The sequence below is a fragment of the Eurosta solidaginis genome, chromosome X (genome assembly GCF_040869045.1).
Source record: "Eurosta solidaginis isolate ZX-2024a chromosome X, ASM4086904v1, whole genome shotgun sequence".
Classification (NCBI taxonomy): domain Eukaryota; kingdom Metazoa; phylum Arthropoda; class Insecta; order Diptera; family Tephritidae; genus Eurosta; species Eurosta solidaginis.
The window spans coordinates 178851552-178878260 of record NC_090324.1 but is presented as its reverse complement, the minus strand read 5'-3'; the positions used below and the strand labels follow the sequence as shown (position 1 = coordinate 178878260).

At 35.4% G+C, this 26709-nt stretch overlaps 1 protein-coding gene across 3 annotated transcripts in view; it reads left to right on the top strand.

Annotated features, from left to right (window-relative positions):
- LOC137235445 (uncharacterized) overlaps positions 1-25970 on the top strand; it is a 900888-nt gene extending 874918 nt beyond the window's left edge. For all 3 annotated transcript variants that reach the window (XR_010947898.1, XR_010947897.1, XM_067758438.1), the window contains one exon: positions 25792-25970. Coding sequence is in view for 1 of the 3 variants with exons in the window: in XM_067758438.1 (XP_067614539.1) it covers positions 25792-25831 (40 nt within the window). In the remaining 2 variants the exon portion in view is untranslated. The remainder of the gene's footprint in view (positions 1-25791) is intronic.
- Positions 25971-26709: the final 739 nt, after the last annotated feature.

Genomic DNA, 26709 nt, shown 5'->3' with positions numbered 1-26709 from the left:
CATACAACCGATTGTTCAGATAAGAAACTTTTCGCAATTTCTACCCCATTTTAACAGCTATAAGCTTCAAATTGCACCGATTGCTTACGTACATATATAGCATATATTGTTGTCTGCAAAAATCATAGAGATCGGTTGTATATATAGTATATATCTCATACAACCGATTGTTCAGATAAGAAACTTTTCGCAATTTCTACCCCATTTTAACAGCTATAAGCTTCAAATTTCACCGATTGCTTACGTATATAGCATATATTGTTGTCTGAAAAAATCATAGAGATCGGTTGTATATATAGTATATATCTCATACAACCGATTGTTCAGATAAGAAACTTTACGCAATTTCTACCCCATTTTAACAGCTATAAGCTTCAAATTTCACCGATTGCATACGTATATAGCATATATTGTTGTCTGAAAAAATCATAGAGATCGGTGGTATATATATTATATACTTCATATAAACTGTCATTTTTGCCCCTTTTTTACGGCTAGAAGCTTCAAAATTCATCAAATTTCATCAAATAGTTACGTTTACGTCATATATTTTTGAAAGACGTGATTCGTACTCATAGTTTTTACATGCAGACCACAAAAAACGTGAAGCTTTGCATCCTCACACAGATTACCTACCTATTTTTATACCTTTCATGAAAATGAAATGGTATATTAATTTCGTCACGAAACCGAAAATTGTAAGTCCTTAAAGGAAAATAGATAGACCCACCATTAAGTATACCGAAATAATCAGGTTGAAGAGCTGAGTTGATTTAGCCATGTCCGTCTGTCCGTCTGTCTGTTTGTATGCAAACTAGTCCCTCAATTTTTGAGATATCTTGATAAAATTTGGTGAGCGGGTGTATTTGGGTGTCCGATTAGACATTTGTCGGAACCGACCGGATCGGACCACTATAGCATATATCCTCCATACAACCGATTTTTCAGAAAAAGAGGATTTTTGTAATATCTTACCCAATTTAACAGATTGAAGCTTCAAACTTCACCATATACTTTCGTATATTGCAAGTATTTTTGATTGAAAAAATTGATGAGATCGGTCGCATATATAGTATATATCCCCCACAACCGATTGTTCAGATAAGGAACTTTTCGTAATTACTGCCCTATTTTAAGAGCTAGAGGCTTCACATTTCAACGAATGCTTACGTATATAGCATATATTGTTGTCTGAAAAAATCATAAAGATCGGTGGTATATATAGTATATATATGGTGGTATATATAGTATATATATATAGTATATATATATATATATATATATATTCGCAAATTTTAGCCCCATTTTAACAGCTAGAAGCTTCAAATTTCACCGAATACTTACGTATATAGCATATATTGTTGTCTGAAAAAATCATAGAGATCGGTTGTATATATAGTATATATCTCATACAACCGATTGTTCAGATAAGAAACTTTTCGCAATTTCTAACCCATTTTAACAGCTATAAGCTTCAAATTTCACCGATTGCTTACGTACATATATAGCATATATTGTTGTCTGCAAAAATCATAGAGATCGGTTGTATATATAGTATATTTCTCATTAAACCGATTGTTCAGATAAGAAACTTTTCGCAATTTCTACCCTATTTTAACAGCTCTAAGCTTCAAATTTCACCGATTGCTTACGTATATAGCATATATTGTTGTCTGAAAAAATCATAGAGATCGGTTGTATATATAGTATATATCTCATACAACCGATTGTTCAGATAAGAAACTTTACGCAATTTCTACCCCATTTTAACAGCTATAAGCTTCAAATTTCACCGATTGCTTACGTATATAGCATATATTGTTGTATGAAAAAATCATAGAGATCGGTTGTATATATAGTATATATCTCATACAACCGATTGTTCAGATAAGAAACTTTGCGCAATTTCTGCCCCGTTTTAACAGCTGCAAGCTTCAAATTTCACAAAATGCTTACGTATATAGCATATATTGTTGTCTGAAAAAATCATAGAGATCGGTTGTATATATAGTATATATTTCATACAACCGATTGTTCAGATAAGAAACTTTTCGCAATTTCTACCCCATTTTAACAGTTATAAGCTTCAAATTTCACTGATTGCTTACGTATATTGCATATATTGTTGTCTGAAAAAATCATAGAGATCGGTTGTATATATAGTATATATCTCATACAACCGATTGTTCAGATAAGAAACTTTTCGCAATTTCTACCCCATTTTAACAGCTATAAGCTTCAAATTTCACCGATTGCTTACGTATATAGCATATATTGTTGTCTGAAAAACTCATAAAGATCGGTTGTATATATAGTATATATCTCATACAACCGATTGTTCAGATAAGAAACTTTTCGCAATTTCTACCCCATTTTAACAGCTATAAGCTTCAAATTTCACCAACTGTTTACGTGTATAGCATATATTGATGTCTGAAAAAATCATTGAGATCGGTGGTACACATAGTATATATCTCATACAACCGATTGTTCAGATAAGAAACTTTGCGCAATTTCTGCCCCGTTTTAACAGTTAGAAGCTTCAAATTTCACAAAATGCTTACGTATATAGCATATATTGTTGTCTGAAAAAATCATAGAGATCGGTCGTATATATATTATATACTTCATATAAACTGTCATTTTGACCCCTTTTTTACGGCTAGAATCTTCAAAATTCATCAAATTTCATCAAATAGTTACGTTTTCGTCATATATTTTTGAAATACGTGATTCGTAGTCATAGTTTTTGCACGCAGACCACAAAAAACCTGAAACTTTGCATTCTCACACAAAGTACCTACCTGTTTTTATACCTTTCATGAAAATGAAATGGTATATTAATTTCGTCACGAAACCGAAAATTGTAAGTCCTTAAAGGAAAATAGATAGACCCACCATTAAGTATACCGAAATAATCAGGTTGAAGAGCTGAGTTGTTTTAGCCATGTCCGTCTGTCCGTCTGTCCGTCTGTCTGTTTGTATGCAAACTAGTCCCTCAATTTTTGAGATATCTTGATAAAATTTGGTGAGCAGGTGTATTTGGGTGTCCGATTAGACATTTGTCGGAACCGACCGGATCGGACCACTATAGCATATATCCTCCATACAACCGATTTTTCAGAAAAAGAGGATTTTTGTAATATCTTACCCAATTTAACAGATTGAAGCTTCAAACTTCACCATATACTTTCGTATATTGAACATATTGTTGCCTGAAAAAATTTATGAGATCGGTCGTATATATAGTATATATCCCCCACAACCGATTGTTCAGATAAGGAACTTTTCGTAATTACTGCCCTATTTTAAGAGCTAGAGGCTTCAAATTTCATCGAATACTTACGTATACGGCATATATTGTTGTCTGAAAAAATCATAAAGATCGGTGGTATATATAGTATATATATGGTGGTATATATAGTATATATATATAGTATATATATATATATTTTCGCAAATTTTAGCCCCATTTTAACAGCTAGAAGCTTCAAATTTCACCGAATATTTACTTATATAGCATATATTGTTGTCTGAAAAAATCATAGAGATCGGTTGTATATATAGTATATATCTCATATAACCGATTGTTCAGATAAGAAACTTTTCGCAATTTCTACCCCATTTTAACAGCTATAAGCTTCAAATTTCACCGATTGCTTACGTATATAGCATATATTGTTGTCTGAAAAAATCATAGAGATCGGTTGTATATATAGTATATATCTCATACAACCGATTGTTCAGATAAGAAACTTTTCGCAATTTCTACCCCATTTTAACAGCTATAAGCTTCAAATTTCACTGATTGCTTACGTATATAGCATATATTGTTGTCTGAAAAAATCATAGAGATCGGTTCTATATATAGTATATATCTCATACAACCGATTGTTCAGATAAGAAACTTTTCGCAATTTCTACCCCATTTTAACAGCTATAAGCTTCAAATTTCACCAACTGTTTACGTGTATAGCATATATTGATGTCTGAAAAAATCATTGAGATCGGTGGTACACATAGTATATATCTCATACAACCGATTGTTCAGATAAGAAACTTTGCGCAATTTCTGCCCCGTTTTAACAGTTAGAAGCTTCAAATTTCACAAAATGCTTACGTATATAGCATATATTGTTGTCTGAAAAAATCATAGAGATCGGTCGTATATATATTATATACTTCATATAAACTGTCATTTTGACCCCTTTTTTACGGCTAGAATCTTCAAAATTCATCAAATTTCATCAAATAGTTACGTTTACGTCATATATTTTTGAAATACGTGATTCGTAGTCATAGTTTTTACACGCAGACCACAAAAAACCTGAAACTTTGGATCCTCACACAAAGTACCTACCTATCTTTATACCTTTCATGAAAATGAAATGGTATATTAATTTCGTCACGAAACCGAAAATTGTAAGTCCTTAAAGGAAAATAGATAGACCCACCATTAAGTATACCGAAATAATCAGGTTGAAGAGCTGAGTTGATTTAGCCATGCCCGTCTGTCCGTCTGTCCGTCTGTCTGTTTGTATGCAAACTAGTCCCTCAATTTTTGAGATATCTTGATAAAATTTGGTGAGCGAGTGTATTTGGGTGTCCGATTAGACATTTGTCGGAACCGACCGGATCGGACCACTATAGCATATATCCTCCATACAACCGATTTTTCAGAAAAAGAGGATTTTTGTAATATCTTACCCAATTTAACAGATTTAAGCTTCAAACTTCACCATATACTTTCGTATATTGCACGTATTGTTGCCTGAAAAAATTGATGAGATCGGTCGTATATATAGTATATATCCCCCACAACGGATTGTTCAGATAAGGAACTTTTCGTAATTGCTGCCCTATTTTAAGAGCTAGAGGCTTCAAATTTCAACGAATGCTTACGTATATAGCATATATTGTTGTCTGAAAAACTCATAAAGATCGGTGGTATATATAGTATATATAAGGTGGTGTATATAGTATATATATATAGAATATATATATATATATTTTCACAAATTTTAGCCCCATTTTAACAGCTAGAAGCTTCAAATTTCACCGAATACTTACGTATATAGCATATATTGTTGTCTGAAAAAATCATAGAGATCGGTTGTATATATAGTATATATCTCATACAACCGATTGTTCAGATAAGAAACTTTTCGCAATTTCTACCCCATTTTAACAGCTATAAGCTTCAAATTTCACCGATTGCTTACGTACATATATAGCATATATTGTTGTCTGCAAAAATCATAGAGATCGGTTGTATATATAGTATATATCTCATACAACCGATTGTTCAGATAAGTAACTTTTCGCAATTTCTACCCCATTTTAATAGCTATAAGCTTCAAATTTCACCGATTGCTTACGTATATAGCATATATTGTTGTCTAAAAAAATCATAGAGATCGGTTATATATATAGTATATATCTCATACAAGCGATTGTTCAGATAAGAAACTTTACGCAATTTCTACCCCATTTTAACAGCTATAAGCTTCAAATTTCACCGATTGCTTACGTATATAGCATATATTGTTGTCTGAAAAAATCATAGAGATCGGTTGTATATATAGTATATATCTCATACAACCGATTGTTCAGATAAGAAACTTTGCGCAATTTCTGCCCCGTTTTAACAGCTGCAAGCTTCAAATTTCACAAAATGCTTACGTATATAGCATATATTGTTGTCTGAAAAAATCATAGAGATCGGTGGTATATATAGCATATACTTCATATAAACTGTCATTTTTGCCCCTTTTTACGGCTAGAAGCTTCAAAATTCATCAAATTTCATCAGATAGTTACGTTTACGTCATATATTTTTGAAAGACGTGATTCGTACTCATAGTTTTTACATGCAGACCACAAAAAACGTGAAGCTTTGCATCCTCACACAGATTACCTACCTATTTTTATACCTTTCATGAAAATGAAATGGTATATTAATTTCGTCACGAAACCGAAAATTGTAATTCCTTAAAGGAAAATAGATAGACCCACCATTAAGTATACCGAAATAATCAGGTTGAAGAGCTGAGTTGATTTAGCCATGTCCGTCTGTCCGTCTGTCCGTCTGTCTGTTTGTATGCAAACTAGTCCCTCAATTTTAAGATATCTTGATAAAATTTGGTGAGCGGGTGTATTTGGGTGTCCGATTAGACATTTGTCGAACCGACCGGATCGGACCACTATAGCATATATCCTCCATACAACCGATTTTTCAGAAAAAGAGGATTTTTGTAATATCTTACCCAATTTAACAGATTGAAACTTCAAACTTCACCATATACTTTCGTATATTGCACGTATTGATGAGATCGGTCGTATATATAGTATATATCCCCCACAACCGATTGTTCAGATAAGGAACTTTTCGTAATTACTGCCCTATTTTAAGAGCTAGAGGCTTCAAATTTCAACGAATGCTTACGTATATAGCATATATTGTTGTCTGAAAAAATCATAAAGATCGGTGGTATATATAGTATATATATGGTGGTATATATAGTATATATATATAGTATATATATATATATATATTTTCGCAAATTTTAGCCCCATTTTAACAGCTAAAAGCTTCAAATTGCACCGAATACTTACGTATATAGCATATATTGTTGTCTGAAAAAATCATAGAGATCGGTTGTATATATAGTATATATCTCATACAACCGATTGTTCAGATAAGAAACTTTTCGCAATTTCTACCCCATTTTAACAGCTATAAGCTTCAAATTTCACCGATTGCTTACGTACATATATAGCATATATTGTTGTCTGCAAAAATCATAGAGATCGGTTGTATATATAGTATATATCTCATACAACCGATTGTTCAGATAAGAAACTTTTCGCAATTTCTACCCCATTTTAACAGCTATAAGCTTCATATTTCACCGATTGCTAACGTATATAGCATATGTTGTTGTCTGAAAAAATCATAGAGATCGGTTGTATATATAGTATATATCTCATACAACCGATTGTTCAGATAAGAAACTTTACGCAATTTCTACCCCATTTTAACAGCTATAAGCTTCAAATTTCACCGATTGCTTACGTATATAGCATATATGGTTGTCTGAAAAAATCATAGAGATCGGTTGTATATATAGTATATATCTCATACAACCGATTGTTCAGATAAGAAACTTTGCGCAATTTCTGCCCCGTTTTAACAGCTGCAAGCTTCAAATTTCACAAAATGCTTACGTATATAGCATATATTGTTGTATGAAAAAAGCGTAGAGATCTGTGGTATATATATTATATACTTCATATAAACTGTCATTTTTGCCCCTTTTTTACGGCTAGAAGCTTCAAAATTCATCAAATTTCATCAAATAGTTACGTTTACGTCATATATTTTTGAAAGACGTGATTCGTACTCATAGTTTTTACATGCAGACCACAAAAAACGTGAAGCTTTGCATCCTCACACAGATTACCTACCTATTTTTATACCTTTCATGAAAATGAAACGGTATATTAATTTCGTCACGAAACCGAAAATTGTAAGTCCTTAAGGGAAAATAGATAGACCCACCATTAAGTATACCGAAATAATCAGGTTGAAGAGCCGAGTTGATTTAGCCATGTCCGTCTGTCCGTCTGTCTGTTTGTATGCAAACTAGTTCCTCAATTTTTGAGATATCTTGATCAAATTTGGTGAGCGGGTGTATTTGGGTGTCCGATTAGACATTTGTCGGAACCGACCGAATCGGACCACTATAGCATATATCCTCCATACAACCGATTTTTCAGAAAAAGAAGATTTTTGTAATATCTTACCCAATTTAAAAGATTGAAGCTTCAAACTTCACCATATACTTTCGTATATTGCACGTATTGTTGCCTGAAAAAATTGATGAGATCGGTCGTATATATAGTATATATCCCCCACAACCGATTGTTCAGATAAGGAACTTTTCGTAATTACTGCCCTATTTTAAGAGCTAGAGGCTTCAAATTTCAACGAATGCTTACGTATATAGCATATATTGTTGTCTAAAAAAATCATAAAGATCGGTGGTATATATAGTATATATATGGTGGTATATATAGTATATATATATATAGTATATATATATATATATATTTTCGCCAATTTTAGCCCCATTTTAACAGCTAGAAGCTTCAAATTTCACCGAATACTTACGTATATAGCATATATTGTTGTCTGAAAAAATCATAGAGATCGGTTGTATATATAGTATATATCTCATACAACCGATTGTTCAGATAAGAAACTTTTCGCAATTTCTACTCCATTTTAACAGCTATAAGCTTCAAATTTCACCGATTGCTTACGTACATATATAGCATATATTGTTGTCTGCAAAAATCATAGAGATCGGTTGTATATATAGTATATATCTCATACAACCGATTGTTCAGATAAGAAACTTTTCGCAATTTCTACCCCATTTTAACAGCTATAAGCTTCAAATTTCACCGATTGCTTACGTATATAGCATATATTGTTGTCTGAAAAAATCATAGAGATCGATTGTATATATAGTATATATCTCATACAACCGATTATTCAGATAAGAAACTTTACGCAATTTCTACCCCATTTTAACAGCTATAAGCTTCAAATTTCACCGATTGCTTACGTATATAGCATATATTGTTGTCTGAAAAAATCATAGAGATCGGTTGTATATATAGTATATATCTCATACAACCGATTGTTCAGATAAGAAACTTTGCGCAATTTCTGCCCCGTTTTAACAGCTGCAAGCTTCAAATTTCACAAAATTTTTACGTATATAGCATATATTGTTGTCTGAAAAAAGCGTAGAGATCGGTGGTATATATATTATATACTTCATATAAACTGTCATTTTTGCCCCTTTTTTACGGCTAGAAGCTTCAAAATTCATCAAATTTCATCAAATAGTTTCGTTTACGTCATATATTTTTGAAAGACGTGATTCGTACTCATAGTTTTTACATGCAGACCACAAAAAACGTGAAGCTTTGCATCCTCACACAGATTACCTACCTATTTTTATACCTTTCATGAAAATGAAATGGTTTATTAATTTCGTCACGAAACCGAAAATTGTAAGTCCTTAAAGGAAAATAGATAGACCCACCATTAAGTATACCGAAATAATCAGGTTGAAGAGCTGAGTTGATTTCGCCATGTCCGTCTGTCCGTCTGTCTGTTTGTATGCAAACTAGTCCCTCAATTTTTGAGATATCTTGATAAAATTTGGTGAGCGGGTGTATTTGGGTGTCCGATTAGACATTTGCCGGAACCGACCGGATCGGACCACTATAGCATATATCCTCCATACAACCGATTTTTCAGAAAAAGAGGATTTTTGTAATATCTTACCCAATTTAACAGATTGAAGCTTCAAACTTCACCATATACTTTCGTATATTGCACGCATTGTTGCCTGAAAAAATTGATGAGATCGGTCGTATATATAGTATAAATCCCCCACAACCGATTGTTCAGATAAGGAACTTTTCGTAATTACTGCCCTATTTTAAGAGCTAGAGGCTTCAAATTTCAACGAATGCTTACGTATATAGCATATATTGTTGTCTGAAAAAATCATAAAGATCGGTGGTATATATAGTATATATATATAGTATATATATATATATATTTTCGCAAATTTTAGCCCCATTTTAACAGCTAGAAGCTTCAAATTTCACCGAATACTTACGTATATAGCATATATTGTTGTCTGAAAAAATCATAGAGATCGGTTGTATATATAGTATATATCTCATACAACCGATTGTTCAGATAAGAAACTTTTCGCAATTTCTACCCCATTTTAACAGCTATAAGCTTCAAATTTCACCGATTGCTTACGTACATATATAGCATATATTGTTGTCTGCAAAAATCATAGAGATCGGTTGTATATATAGTATATATCTCATACAAACTATTGTTCAGATAAGAAACTTTTCGCAATTTCTACCCCATTTTAACAGCTATAAGCTTCAAATTTCACCGATTGATTACGTATATAGCATATATTTTTGTCTGAAAATCTTTTGAGAGAGGTAGAGATGGAGATCGCCGCCGAAGAGGCCCGGCCAGTCACATCTACGCAAAACACCACGCCGGCCGTCACAATTAAAGCAATACCCCCCAGCGTGAGCAGAGCGGCATAAGTAACACGGAGGTTATGAATACAGTCCGCCGCTGGGATATACATTACGCTGGAGGCGACACATTATACGACTTCCTGGAAAGGATTGAGGAACTGGCAGAATGCTATCTGATTAAGCCAGATCAACTCCTCCCAACCCTTCCAGAGATACTGCGTGGCAAAGCCCTTCAATGGTTACGCCTGCGAAAACAACAACTACACACATGGGCTGACTTCCGCTCCGAAGCCGGAAAATTCTTTTTGCCGAAGCGACACATTAGCCAGCTAGAGGACGCTATCCGCCAAATAAAACAGACGAGCAGAGAAAATGCCAAGGACTATATCCTCGCCCTCCAAACGATGATTCGCCGCCACCCGACTTTGTGCAAAGAAGATCATCTAGAACGCATATATGACGGACTACGGGTGGAGTATCAACTTTTTGTGAAGCGGGGCGAGTTCCAAACGATAGAGCAGCTTATGGAGCTCACCGACGAGTACGAACTGCTGCGAAGCGAAGAAGCAAAACAGAGCCGACTGTTAGCACATAGCTTAAGCACAGTAATAATCGAGGAGCTGGAGGAGCAGAATGATCAAATAACAAACTCCCTATCGACACTCACTGACAGTTACGATGCAAGAAACACCTGCTGGCGATGCAAGAAACGCGGCCACCGCCGCTCCCATTGCAATAACAAAAGATTACTTTTTTGTTCTAGATACGGCAGAGACGGAACGCTCTCCAGGCATTGTGCATGCTACGGAATGAACCGAAATAATCCGATAACACCCGCACTATTATCATCCGTAGCCAAAGGGATGGGGAACGACGGACGTTTTTACATACAGGTGTCCATCGAAGGATTGCTGTGCCGCGCCCTGATCGACACGGGGGCCACCGTGACATACATCAATGAAGCCGTAAGAAGGCATGTGGAACGACGAAAGGTTCCACCGTTATCCAATCGTCGCAACGTGCAACTCGCCGACCAATCGTGCATTGCGAGCACCCACTCCTACCCGGTCAAGGTCAAATACAATGATCAAACAGCCAGTACGTTGGTGTCTGTTATCCCTAATTTGGCCGAGAGTGTTATCCTGGGTATGGACTTTTTGGCAAAGCGCAACGTTACCGTCTCACTGGATGGAAAGCCCCTTACCACAGCCGGTGCAACCAAAGCAAACGCACCCGTAACCCTGCATTACATAAGAGAAGCGGAACACCTCAAAGAAGAGCGAAAGATAGAATACCTAGAGCTCATAGAAACACATCAAAAAGCACCCACACACCTAAAAGGGCCAAACACCGCAGAACACAGACACAACACAACACTAAAACAAAGTTATTACCCGGCCATCCTCCTCAGCAACAATGGTGAGCAACTCGTCACTAACGCTCCGGCAACTATCCTGAAGGATCATAACATCACCCACCGATTTACCAAACCGTGTTCCCCCCACAAAAATCCTACCGAACGCGTTAATCGCGTTATCAAAACAAGGGTGGCACAACGTACGAAACAAGACCATCGGAACTGGCAACGGGAATTACTAGAAAAAGCGTTCGCCATAAATACGACCCAACACAAATCAACCGCCGAAATAAATTTTAACCGCAACTTCGTTGGGCCGAGAGAATCACCAACAAAATATGCCATGCCCGAAGAACCGCCTCCATTCGACGCAGTACCGTGGCCCGCAAATAAGCCACGAATACTGGACGCTAAGATATTCTGGAACCCGCCATTAATAGCCGGCCATCTAAACGCCATCGTATGCGACAAACCAACCGCTGGTGACACTATACCGTATGCACCAAACCGAGAGCCACACGATACTATTAATGGAAACCACGCCCAGACTTCTTTGCCCGGACTATGGCTAAATCGCAAAAGGGTGTAACACGGCGCGTAGGGTGGACGAAGATCACGCCATAATCAAGCTGAAAGAACACTACAAGATGGTACGATTCGCTGGCTGAGGAGAAGCAAGATCCGACCTAGTTTGATAAGTTTTTTATACATGAAATGTAAATACCTTAATTTTGAAATGTAAATTTAAAATGTAATATAAAAATGTACATATGTATATACCTTAATCTTGAAATGTAAATTTAAAATGAATTTCTACTTGCAATGTAAATTTAAACACAAATGAAATGTACACATTATTGTTGGAAAAAAAAGGGAGGAAAAAAAAAATCAATCAATCATAATAATAAAAACATCAACGAACACATATACACACATGTCGGCCGAGCCATCGGATTCAACCGATGATAAAACATACCTGGGCTCTGCCCATGGTAGTTCAGGCCTCCGCGCAAAAACCCTAGAATACCACAACCTTTCGTCCGCCGAAGTAGGAGGGGGACTGTAACGTAGCAAATGCTACGCCACAATATCTATTTCCTATTTATCGCCCACCCCTAACATCATATTTTCCATTTACTGCCCACCCCTAGTAGTGTATGTACCGACATACATATATACATACATACCGGCCCAACAACCATCGCGTAAGCACAAAGCAAGCCAGCGATGGTGAACGCACAATGCTTGGGAATTTTCATTCGTGGCGCGCTGTGCGCGACAATGCGAGCATAATTCCCAACGTGTTCATAGTTACCTATGAATAAAATGATTGGCCGGAATACACCAGGCACACTTCGCCGTAGGTAAGTGAAGTGCGTGTCGGCCGCCACTGGCAGTCGACAAGGGGTGCCCTTTGGGTTGGGAGGGTGCGTTACAAGGTCGGCTCCACCGATGGTACGCCCTCCCCCTGCTTATCGGACACCCCGCAGGTTTACCCACATTTCCGGTGAGTAAGATGGGATTTACACCCCTTATTACTCATCGCAAAGGTAATGCACGAGCAGCCTTCTCGGGTAGGAAGGAAATCCGTCCCAACGCCAGTGGCGGGGCGGATTTCCCCACTACCCTGGCAGACTGCCCGAGCCAATATAAATACATTGTAGGGGCTCCCTTTGGGTCGACGGGGGGTAAAGTTACAAGGTCGGTTCTGCCGATGGTACTTCCCCCCAGGCCTATTGGGCAGCCTTACCCATATTCCAGGGACTCCCTTTGGGTCGAGGGGGGGTAAAGTTACAAGGTCGGTTCTGCCGATGGTACTTCCCCCCCGCGGCCTATTGGGCAACCCTAATATTTTGTTATCATCTCCTCTGAGTAAGACGGGACTCACCCCCCCTATTACTCAGAGGAAGGGTAATGCACGGATACACGGCTCAGGTAAGAGGGGAACACTTCCCAACGCCTGCGGCGGGACAAACTCCCCTACTACCCTAGCCGAATACCCGAGCCAATATATTGTTATTAGTTGGCCTCATACTAATAGAGACACTTCGCCGTAGGTACCATCATCATCGCGATCCCGATCCACGGACATACCATCCCGAAGCCTAGCCACCCGTTGTCATAGCTATTTGGTGAGAGCCACCGTCATCCAGTACTCTCTCTCTGGGCGTGATCCTAACTACCGCCGTCACTACTACCGCCGTTAGTACCCCTTAGCGAGAGCCACCGTCGTCTCCACCATCTCGGCCACCGCTAGCTAGCACTCTATCTCTCTCTCTGCGGAGAGCCGTCGTCCTTGGATTATAATATCAGCGATACTACTTAGTGAACATCTCTCTCTCTCTCTCTCTCCTGGATTCAAGGTTGTGGATATTTTAGCCTGAGAGCCGCGTGTGTGTGTGTTCGAAATCAACACTAATTTACTGTGTATTTATTTAGGTGGGGGAAGTGGGACATCCATCCGACTCTGGATTGACTTGAGCATACCTCAGCCTTTGACCAAACCCACCTCATAAATGGCGCCCGAGCAGGGACCCGTCTCCTCAGGCGACTGTGCCAAAACCAACGAGAGCACCAACACTGTAGGAACGGGTTCACCGAACACACAACCAACAATTGACACAAAAATAAGCGAAACCACCACCACCACGCTCAACGTCGACTCTCTAGGCTGGATTTACCTGCTGAAGAAGGAGAGGCTAATCGAAGAATGTAAACGCTACCGAATCTACACCGAAGGACATACCGTCGCCGAATTACGCAGCACACTCAGCACATACGTCCGAGACCAACGAAAGCGTAAGTCAACAGAAATCTGAAAAAATCATAGAGATCGGTTGTATATATAGCATATATCTCATACAACCGATTGTTCAGATAAGAAACTTTTCGCAATTTCTACCCCATTTTAACAGCTATAAGCTTCAAATTTCACCGATTGCTTACGTACATATATAGCATATATTGTTGTCTGCAAAAATCATAGAGATCGGTTGTATATATAGTATATATCTCATACAACCGATTGTTCAGATAAGAAACTTTTCGCAATTTCTACCCCATTTTAACAGCTATAAGCTTCAAATTTCACCGATTGCTTACGTATATAGCATATATTGTTGTCTGAAAATATCATAGAGATCGGTTGTATATATAGTATATATCTCATACAACCGATTGTTCAGATAAGAAACTTTACGCAATTTCTACCCCATTTTAGCAGCTATAAGCTTCAAATTTCACCGATTGCTTACGTATATAGCATATATTGTTGTCTGAAAAAATCATAGAGATCGGTTGTATATATAGTATATATCTCATACAACCGATTGTTCAGATAAGAAACTTTGCGCAATTTCTGCCCCGTTTTAACAGCTGCAAGCTTCAAATTTCACAAAATGCTTACGTATATAGCATATATTGTTGTCTGAAAAAATCATAGAGATCGGTGGTATATATATTATATACTTCATATAAACTGTCATTTTTGCCCCTTTTTTACGGCTAGAAGCTTCAAAATTCATCAAATTTCATCAAATAGTTACGTTTACGTCATATATTTTTGAAAGACGTTATTCGTACTCATAGTTTTTACATGCAGACCACAAAAAACGTGAAGCTTTGCATCCTCACACAGATTACCTACCTATTTTTTATTTTATATTTATCTTAAAAATCGTTTAGATATGTTCAAATTTCACCAAATGCTTACGTGTATAGCATATATTGTTGTCTGAAAAAATCATTGAGATCGGTGGTATATATAGTATATATCTCATACAACCGATTGTTCAGATAAGAAACTGTGCGCAATTTCTGCCCCTTTTTAACAGCTAGACGCTTCAAATTTCACCATATGCTTACGTATATAGCATATATTGTTGTCTGAAAAAATCATAGAGATCGGTGGTATATATATTATATACCCCATATAAACTCTAATTTTTGCCCCATTTTTACGGCTAGAAGCTTCAAAATTCATCAAATTTCATCAAATAGTTACGCTTACGTCATATATTGTTGAAATACGTGATTCGTAGTCATAGTTTTTACACGCAGACCACAAAAAACCTGAAACTTTGGATCCTCACACAAAGTACCTACCTATTTTTTATTTTTTATTTATCTTAAAAATCGTTATGGTATGTAGACCTGTTCACTATATATTTCTTATCTTATACATCCGATTATTCGGAGATTACGAGCGGGATAAGATTATTGTTCAGCCCCATTCATGAAAGGTATGAAGTCTTCGGCACAGCCGAAGACAGTCCCGTTCTTACTTGTTTATTTTATATTTATCTTAAAAATCGTTTAGATATGTTCAAATTTCACCAAATGCTTACGTGTATAGCATATATTGTTGTCTGAAAAAATCATTGAGATCGGTGGTATATATAGTATATATCTCATACAACCGATTGTTCAGATAAGAAACTGTGCGCAATTTCTGCCCCTTTTTAACAGTTAGACGCTTCAAATTTCACCATATGCTTACGTATATAGCATATATTGTTGTCTGAAAAAATCATAGAGATCGGTGGTATATATATTATATACCCCATATAAACTCTAATTTTTGCCCCCTTTTTACTAGAAGCTTCAAAATTCAACAAATTTCATCAAATAGTTACGCTTACGTCATATATTGTTGAAATACGTGATTCGTAGTCATAGTTTTTACACGCAGACCACAAAAAACCTGAAACTTTGGATCCTCACACAAAGTACCTACCTATTTTTATACCTTTCATGAAAATGAAATGGTATATTAATTTCGTCACGAAACCGAAAAATGTAAGTCCTTAAAGGAAAATAGATAGACCCACCATTAAGTATACCGAAATAATCAGGTTGAAGAGCTGAGTTGTTTTAGCCATGTCCGTCTGTCCGTCTGTCCGTCTGTCCGTCTGTCTGTTTGTATGCAAACTAGTCCCTCAATTTTTGAGATATCTTGATAAAATTTGGTGAGCAGGTGTATTTGGGTGTCCGATTAGACATTTGTCGGAACCGACCGGATCGGACCACTATAGCATATATCCTCCATACAACCGATTTTTCAGAAAAAGAGGATTTTTGTAATATCTTACCCAATTTAACAGATTGAAGCTTCAAACTTCACCATATACTTTCGTATATTGAACATATTGTTGCCTGAAAAAATTTATGAGATCGGTCGTATATATAGTATATATCCCCCACAACCGATTGTTCAGATAAGGAACTTTTCGTAATTACTGCCCTATTTTAAGAGCTAGAGGCTTCAAATTTCAGCGAATGCTTACGTATATAGCATATATTGTTGTCTGAAAAAATCATAAAGATCGGTGGTATATATAGTATATATATGGTGGTATATATAGTATATATATATAGTATATATATATATATTTTCGCAAATTTTAGCCCCATTTTAACAGCTAGAAGCTTCAAATTTCACCGAATATTTACTTATATAGCATATATTGTTGTCTGAAAAAATCATAGAGATCGGTTGTATATATAGTATATATCTCATACAACCGATTGTTCAGATAAGAAACTTTTCGCAATTTCTACCCCATTTTAACAGCTATAAGCTTCAAATTTCACCGATTGCTTACGTATATAGCATATATTGTTGTCTGAAAAAATCATAGAGATCGGTTCTATATATAGTATATATCTCATACAACCGATTGTTCAGATAAGAAACTTTTCGCAATTTCTACCCCATTTCAACAGCTAGAAGCTTCAAATTTCACCAACTGCTTACGTGTATAGCATATATTGATGTCTGAAAAAATCATTGAGATCGGTGATATACATAGTATATATCTCATACAACCGATTGTTCAGATAAGAAACTTTGCGCAATTTCTGCCCCGTTTTAACAGTTAGAAGCTTCAAATTTCACAAAATGCTTTCGTATATAGCATATATTGTTGTCTGAAAAAATCATAGAGATCGGTGGTATATATATTATATACTTCATATAAACTGTCATATTGACCCCTTTTTTACGGCTAGAAGCTTCAAGATTCATCAAATTTCATCAAAAAGTTACGTTTTCGTCATATATTTTTGAAATACGTGATTCGTAGTCATAGTTTTTACACGCAGACCACAAAAAACCTGAAACTTTGCATCCTCACACAAAGTACCTACCCGTTTTTTATTTTATATTTATCTTAAAAATCGTTAAGGTATGTAGATCTGTTCACTATATATTTCTTATCTTATACATCCGATTATTCGGAGATTACGAACGGGATAAGATTATTGTTCAGCCCCATTCATGAAAGGTATGAAGTCTTCGGCACAGCCGAAGACAGTCCCGTTCTTACTTGTTTATTTTATATTTATCTTAAAAATCGCTAAGGTATGTAGATCTGTTCACTATATATTTCTTATCTTATACATCCGATTATTCGGAGATTATGAGCGGGATAAGATTATTGTTCAGCCCCATTCATGAAAGGTATGAAGTCTTCGGCACAGCCGAAGACAGTCCCGTTCTTACTTGTTTATTTTATTATTCCACCCATATATACTTATTAATGTATGTACACATGTTCATTGACGAATTGCTGGAACTAGAAATACCGTTATACATCGTAGACTAAAAGTCATTGTAGGTGAAAATACCTCACAATTTTATAAACTCGTATAAAATTTAAAAAAGGAGTTTATTTATGCGAAAACTCAAATACAAAGAAGGGAAATGGAGAAATAATAAGAAAGAAAAGAAACATAATTAAAAAAAACAAACAAGCAACTACGAAGAGTTATTGAAAAAAGGAATGAATTAAATCAACCAAGTTATTTGAAGAGAGTTGCAAAAAATATTTCAATTTACTAGACTAAAATATTTACATACGTACACACATACATATATAAAAACATATTACGAATAAAGTTTATTTGATTTCTAAAATCGCTGTGTATGAGTTTGAATACTTTCGCTGCGTATGTCGGTTCATTTCGTTGTTCAGAAAGTTTATCTAAAGGGTAAGTACACTAAAAGCAGAATTTGTCAAGCCGGATTTAGCAAAAGCAGAATTTTGGGAAACCAGGATTTTGGAAAAGCAAAATTTTAGAAAACCAGGATTTTACTAATGCAGGATTTTTTAACATTTTGCGGATTTTGCGAAGTAGAATTTTCTAAAACAGGCAAACGTTACGCTCCCCCAAAGGGTTGGTAACGAAATCCTGTTTTTGCAAAATCCCGAAAGCAAAATCCTGCTTTTTAAAATCCTGTTTTTTTAAAATCCTGCTTTTTTAAAATCCTATTTTTTTAAAATTCTGCTTCTCAGAATCCCGAATTAGAAAATTCTGTATTTAAATGTAATATAAAAAATGTTAAAGTGGACATGTCATTACTTTGAAAAGTGCGCACTTTTCAAAGTAATGACATGTCCACTTTAACATTTTTTATATTACATTTAAATACAACACTGTGTACACATTATTTTTTATTTTATTATTCCACCCATATATACATATGAATGTATGTATGTACACATGTTCATTGACGAATTGCTGGAACTAGGAATACCGTTATACATCGTAGACTAAAAGTCATTGTAGGTGAAAATACCTCACAATTTTATAAACTCGTATAAAATTTAAAAAATTAAAGAAAAAAAAAACTTTTTTAAAAATAAGCTTTTATTATTTTGGTTAATAAAATTAACTACAAAGTAAACAATAAATTGAATCTAAAGAAATGTAACACTTTATAAGTTCATTGTAAGCTTAAACGATAATTAGGTTTTTTCGTCTGCGACAAAAAATTCTATATCGTACATAATTATATATTTTTAACATTAAAACTTTACACCTAAATTATTAAATCTTACAGTTTATATCAAAGTCCAAATTGTTCTAATAAAAAACGTGTTAAATTTTGATGGTATAATTAAGAACATTTAGGATCTCATTTTCTTGCTATCGCAATGTAACACGCTTTTATTAGAACAATTAGGACTGTGATATAAACTGTAAGCTTTAATAATTTAGGTGTAAAGTTTTAATGTTAAAAATATATACGATATAGAATTTTTTTGTCGCAGACGAAAAAGCCTAATTATCGTTTAAGCTTACAATGAACTTATAAAGTGTTATATTTCTTTAGAGTCAATTTATTGTTTACTTTGTAGTTAATTTTATTAACCAAAATAATAAAAGCTTATTTTTAAAAAAGTTTTTTTTATCTTTAATTTTATTTTTTACTTTTTAGTTCGTTTTATTAACAAGTAATAGAAGCTTGTTCTTAGAAAAGCCTTTTTCTTAAATTTAATTTAAATATGATTTTTTTTTTTAATTTTTAGTAGAGTGAAATATTGTTTCAATTAGTTAAGCCGTGGTTACTCACGAACGTACGTAGAAAAAACGTGTCAGCTAACACGACCTATCTTATGAGTGTGCAATGTAAACGAAAACTCACCGACGTGCAACGCCCGTACGTACGTAGCCCGGAACGTAGAAATCAAAACAATTTTGATTTTTTCCGTAAGAACGTGTCAGCTGATCGCTCTCTCACTAGACAGAGTTGCCTAAAAAACTTTTGTGCGCTAATTTTTGACCGTTTGCAATTTTATGCAAAAACGCCTAATTAAAGTTTGAAAAATTGTGAAAATAATTCGAAATAATTATGTAAAAGTGCTGATTATAAATATTTAATCTATTTATACTTATTTAATAGTATTCCGGCCTTTTACAATATCAAAAATTAAATTGGAAAAAGTTATGTTTCCATAAGCATACATGCAAAATGGTCAATGGCAACAGTGCTTATCTGTAAACAATACACACACAAATATCTTATGTACATGTACACAGACGCACACATTGATTCCTACGGGCTTGAGAGTTCGGTCAAACGTGCTTCGTACGACAAACGTCCTTACGTACGGCACACGTCGGTGGGTAACTGCCGCATTAGTTATTTGTAACGTTTCTCATTCTATCCATTTCTTTTAATGCATCAACATTAGAGGGTTTCTTCGAAGTCAACTTTGAACAGTCAAGTTCTTCGATTCGAATACCTGCTAAAGACCTAACTCGGCTTTTGACAGAGAGCACATATAAAATTGTGTCAAACAGTGTTAACTAACTTAAAATCATATTTTATTGTGACTTGGCCTATGTGGCGTTCAGTTTACAACTACTCATTGCAGATCTCTGCTCTGTGTGTTAAATCTGTATAAATAATAGCCGTATTTTTTTTTACACGTAAACGTCTATACGCTTATAATTTATATGGACTGCTAAGCGCCAAACTTTAAATACACCTCTGAAGTTGCTGCCTTTAAAATGTGTACTAATAAATTCCAATACGCATTATACGCAGATGTAACTGTAATATGTGTTTTTGTTTCACCCCCTGCACTAATTCTATGTATTCTATGTGTGTCCACAATTCATCGCAACTGATTTAGCTATATGGTATACACAGGCATACAACAGAGGGTCGTGTCTCCGATGTCGGGACACGCTGTAGCTGTAGCTAGTTGTTTAACTACTGCCGCTAGATGGGTCTCCTAAGCATTATGTAAGCGAGGATAGGCGTTTTTTTCACGCGCAAACGTAAACCTATACGCGTGTATAAAAAAACACGGCTAATATTCCAACTTTCGCTTAGCTAAAATTCCATCGCCAAAAATCTGTAAAACAAAATCAAGTCCGCAGAAAAGTATGCAACACTTACCGATAAGAGCCTAACCGCGTTAGCGTTCGTTGTATCACAGAATTTTTACACTTTGAAAATGACGGCTGTTGTTTGCAAGGTTGCATTCCTTTGAGTGTTCGTTTTCACCATCTGGATTAACAAAGTCATGAGCCTGGGCATTCGCGCAATTTTAGTGATGTAAATTGCATGGCGCCAGCGCCAATGCGGTGCCAGCTCAATGGTAGCTCATTGACGAAATGACTCCAAGCGAATTTTTGACGCTACTTAGTAGTGAGTGCGTAGTACATTTTACTTGCGCTATTGAGTGAAACGACTTTTGTGTGTCAGGCACGAGTTTGGTGTTATTGGCGCTACTGGCAATGATGACACTGAGCTGTTGACGGTAGCGCTGGTAGTTCAGATTTTGAATCAGAGAAAGAATTGATGACCCGTGTAAATTATTATGGCTTTGGCCGTGTAAATTATTATGGTGTATTTGTATATTTTAGATTTAATTCACAATTAATATGTGTGTGTTTGAGCGGCCAAATAATAACAGTAGTATTGCTAAAGTGTTCATTAGTTGATGGAATGTCGCAAATTTCCTAGCGATGATCAGCAGATTGTCAATATTTCGTTCAACGGACGCGCGAAATTGCCACATCTGCTCAAATTTTCCAAGATTTTCCATTCTTGATTTAACTTAAGCTGTTATGCCAATATTTTTCAGCCAGCTTTTTTCAAATAGGTAATTTTTCCAAAAGCAAAATAAATTACAGAAAAGATTACAGAGTTAAACAGCCTTAAAAACTCAGCTATGTTGGTTATACACAGAAATACAACAGAGGGTTGTGTCCCCGCTTTTCGCAAGCGTTGAGATTCACCACGAGTGACGCGCGTGATTCACCACGTCCAAATATCACAATCCACGGATAGGTACCGGCGGGTTTGTATGGGACTTAGGCTGTTATGCCAAAGTAATTACAAATCTTTACCGATAACTGTGTTATCGATTAATTTATCGAATTCTAACAAAGTAATATTGCATTGTCATCGGAGTTATACATGTGTGCAAAATTTCAGCTCAATCGGACACCGGGAAGTGTATCAAATTTAACTTGCAAGATTCCATTACAGACAACAAAAGTGAAACTAAATAAAAGCTTATAATTATAAAAAGGGGTTTATTTATGCGAAAACTCAAATACAAAAAAGGGAAATGGCGAAATAATAAGAAAGAAAAGAAACATAATTAAAACAAAAAAAAAAACAAGCAACTACGAAGAGTTATTTAAAAAAGGAATGAATTAAATCAACCAAGTTATTTGAAGAGAGTTGCAAAAAATATTTCAATTTACTAGACTAAAATATTTACATACGTACACACATACATATATAAAAACATATTACGAATAAAGTTTATTTTATTTCTAAAATCGCTGTGTATGAGTTTGAATACTTTCGCTGCGTATGTCGGTTCATTTCGTTGTTCAGAAAGTTTATCTAAAGGGTAAGTACACTAAAAGCAGAGTTTGTCAAGCCGGATTTAGCAAAAGCAGAATTTTGGAAAACCAGGATTTTGGAAAAGCAAAATTTTAGAAAACCAGGATTTTACTAATGCGGGATTTTTTAACATTTTGCGGGATTTTGCGAAGTAGAATTTTCTAAAACAGGCAAACGTTACGCTCCCCAAAAGGGTTGGTAACGAAATCCTGAGAAGCAGAATTTTAAAAAATCAGGATTTTAAAAAAGCAGGTTTTTAAAAAAGCAGGATTTTAAAAAAACAGGATTTTAAAAAGCAGGATTTTGCTTTCGGGATTTTGCAAAAACAGGATTTCGTTACCAACCCGTTTTTTGGAATACCTATTAAAGATATAGAAAAAATAACTTGTTTTATTTATAACTAATTAACCTATTTTATTTATAATTAATAATTTTTCATTTCAGTATTTGTGAAATAAATAAACATTTTAAAACCATAAAAAAACAATAACAAAAACGTATTTCTATAATAATAAACAAGCGAATATTCAACTGCTTCAAAAAATAGTAAAAAAAAATATAACTAACAAAATATTACTTACTCAAAACTGTGTCTCCAATACTCACGTCGGTCTCTCAGACAAATTATTGCAGCGAGCGAACAAACGTCTATCCTTTACAAACTTTAAAACCACACCATAGATGAATGGATTTGCAACTCTTTTTTTCGAGAGAGCGTTGTCAAAATACACATTTTTTATAACATTTATCAATGATGCCACTCCAAACAAAAATTACTAGATCTGAATATGGGGATTTTTGACATACATTTCGGCGATTATAGTTTCAATCATTTAATAAAATGATCGTCGTAAAATATTCATTTCTTTAAACCTATTTTACGATAATACGACTAATTAGAGTCAAATATAAACAAATCTAAGTAAAATTTACATTTTGATTAAATTAATTAGTCAAATATTTTAACGCATTTAACTCACAGTGAAAACCATATAAAAAAAAAAATAAATGTAAGGCGCGATAACCTCCGAAGAGATCTAAGGCCGAGCTTCTCTTCCAATTTGCGTCGTGCTCCTCTTGATTTTCCCTACAAATTGGCCGGACGGGACCTACATGTTTTATGCCGACTCCGAACGGCATCTGCAAGGCAGATGTGTTTTCACTGAGAGCTTTTCATGGCAGAAATACACCCGGAGCGCTTGCCAAACACTGCCGAGGGGCGACCCCGCTTAGAAAAGTTTTCTTCTAATTTAAAAAGCTTATTTCTAAAATTTTGATGTTGCTTTGCCCGGGGTGCGAACCCAGGGCATACGATGTGGTAGGCGGAGCAAGCTACCATCAAACCACGGTGGCCGCCGCGAAAACCATATATTCTTTTGAAATTTCAGTAAATCAGACCTATGATAAAATAGTTAATATCACTTAATGGATAGGGCTTATCCTACATGTCTGACGTTCCAGGTTCTGTGATCAAAATGGACTGGTTGTGTCGGGACTTCATATTTACAAAACCTGGTTTTAGTTATAACTTTTGAATGGAAAATAATATTTACCCTCCGCCTTCGAACTAATAATATTTACACTAAAATAAGTATTTTTATCCTTTTTCCCATAATTTTTTAACGCATTTCTACAGTTGTTGGTCAAACTAAAGTTTACCGAAATTTTTGGCCCATTTTTCATTTTAGCTGGCACATTTTTTGTTCTGGCACCCGCTTCAGCTGGCGCAAGGGATTTATCTGTGATTGTTGCCAGCTCAAATTTGAGATAAATCCCTCGTGAGAGCGCAAAAAATGAGAGAGTTTCGTAACAAGTCATCTTTGACCAAACTAAACTGAAGCTTATTGAGATTGATGAAGCTAACAAAACCTATAATATGATCGCGCTCTTCATTCGTGAGAAAAAAATAAAAATGTAAAAAGTCGGTTTCACAGACCGTATGCGTGAGTATATGAAGGTTAGGGAACTGCAAATCACAATGTTAAGATAATGTTAACGTGATGGCCTTCAACAAAGAATAAAGGAAAAAATTATAAAGCATTATTTGTAAATTGTGATAACCATTCGTTAAATTTAGTAGGCATTACTGCAGCCAAACAAAATACAATCGTTGAATAATTGAAAACATATATCTTTTTTCTCACGTTCAACATTACAATGGGAATTATTAAAAAATGTTTTAACGAAAACTGTCAAACGTATATCTGAAACACGATGGAGCGCCTGAATACAAGTGGTTAGCGTTATCGTCGATGGGCTAGAGAATGTAGCAGAACACTTAGAACAATAAGCAGAGACCACTAACACCACAATTGACACCAGAAGCGAAGTTACAATTCTGTTGCAAAACATACTAAAATTTAGTTTCATTACATCAGTTCATTTCTGGTATGAAATCTTAAGGAGGATTGATCGTGTGCAGCTGAGATTACAAGATCCGGGAATGAATTTTAGAGAAGCGTATAATGATCTTAAATCATTAGCGACTGAGCTATCCGAAATTCGAGACACTCTCTGTGAAGAATCAATAGAAAAAGCAAAGTCTCTTTGTGAAAAATGGGATATTTTTATAGTAAAACTTGTAAGAATGCACCACAAAATGCCCGGAGAATCGGTTACAGATGTTGGTCTTTCCGCAGAATGTGAAATCTCACGCGTTATGAAAAGTGTTCTAGATCGTCTCCAATAAGAAATACGTACAAGATTTACATGACTAAATGACCTTAATTTTAAAATAGAATTTCTCTTCGACGTAGGAAATTTGTTAAACAAGGTTAATGTTGATAACGACTTAGAACTAAATTATAAGAATTTGAGTGAATTTTATAATACAGATTTCGCTGGAACAGAACTTTTTATCGAAATATGTGACTGCAAATTTTTATTTCGCAGTAGAAAAGAAATTGAACCTAAAACATATTATTATTAAATATGTATTTGAGTCTACTTATAGATGATATCTTCAGCCTATGACTTTATTGGTTTATTAAGTTTTTGAATATATAAAGCTATATTGTTGTGGGTGACGCCAAAAAAATATTGTTTTGCCTAGGGGCCCGTAATATTTTATACCCGGTCAGAATTTTCTCTGGGTGGCTCTAAGAGGGCACTATTGTAATAATTTACTAACCCAAGATTTTGTAATGGTCGATTTATATTTATTTGTGCTTTTCTTTTGCAGATTGGTGATTATGATTCAAAACCAGAGCAATACGAGTTAAATAAATTTCAAAGAACTTTACTGAAGATCATCTTTTCAACTTATGTATTTTGTATACAATATATTGTGTGTATGTATGTGTTAAACTAGAGTATATCGTTATTGCATTCACATTAGTTTAAAAGAGTAGTAAAATAAATAAATTCTTTGAAGAAATACCATCTATCTCTTTTGTCTTTTTCTGTTCTCCAGCGTTATTGGTTTGTATGTAAATCTTGGTTGCGTATCTCGAAGCGAACGATCGTTTTCTGCCAGATGATTCATTTGTGTATTTGTATTGTGAAAGTGAACGTCCGTCTGGCCACACGAAAACAGTTAATCATTAGATGTTTTCGTTAAGGTTTATTTTATATAACTTCAATATATTCCACGACCGCTCTACTTAAACCTTGTAGCATGTAGCGGATATTCCATCAGGGGACGGTGATCTAAGCTTAGAGATAGTCTTCACCGCCACTCTGTGTTGGAATCGGTTACCACGCCCGGCGGTACCCGCTCCGTGATCTAAGTGCAAGTGCTGTCAGCCTGCTCTTCTGAATCAGCTCCCGATAGGAAACGTGTGTGGAAAAGCACCTCTAACACCTTGGACTATATATTCTTTTGATATGACTTTCCTCAAGCGCGCTGCTTCCCTTGACAAATTTTCCATGGGACTCTATTCGACTGAGTGTATCCACATTGTTACAGAATCCTTTTGACGGACAAATGGAATAACCCAATCAAGTGCAAAGGCTTATGTTGTAGAATAACTCAGCACTCTTGGCAAAAGCTAAAAGTTCTTTTGGACCTAAGCTCAATTATTGCGCCGAGACCTGTCAAATCTGGCGGCCTTACTAGCTGGAGCTTTGACCTGGCGAGCGCAGGAAATGAACACAGAAC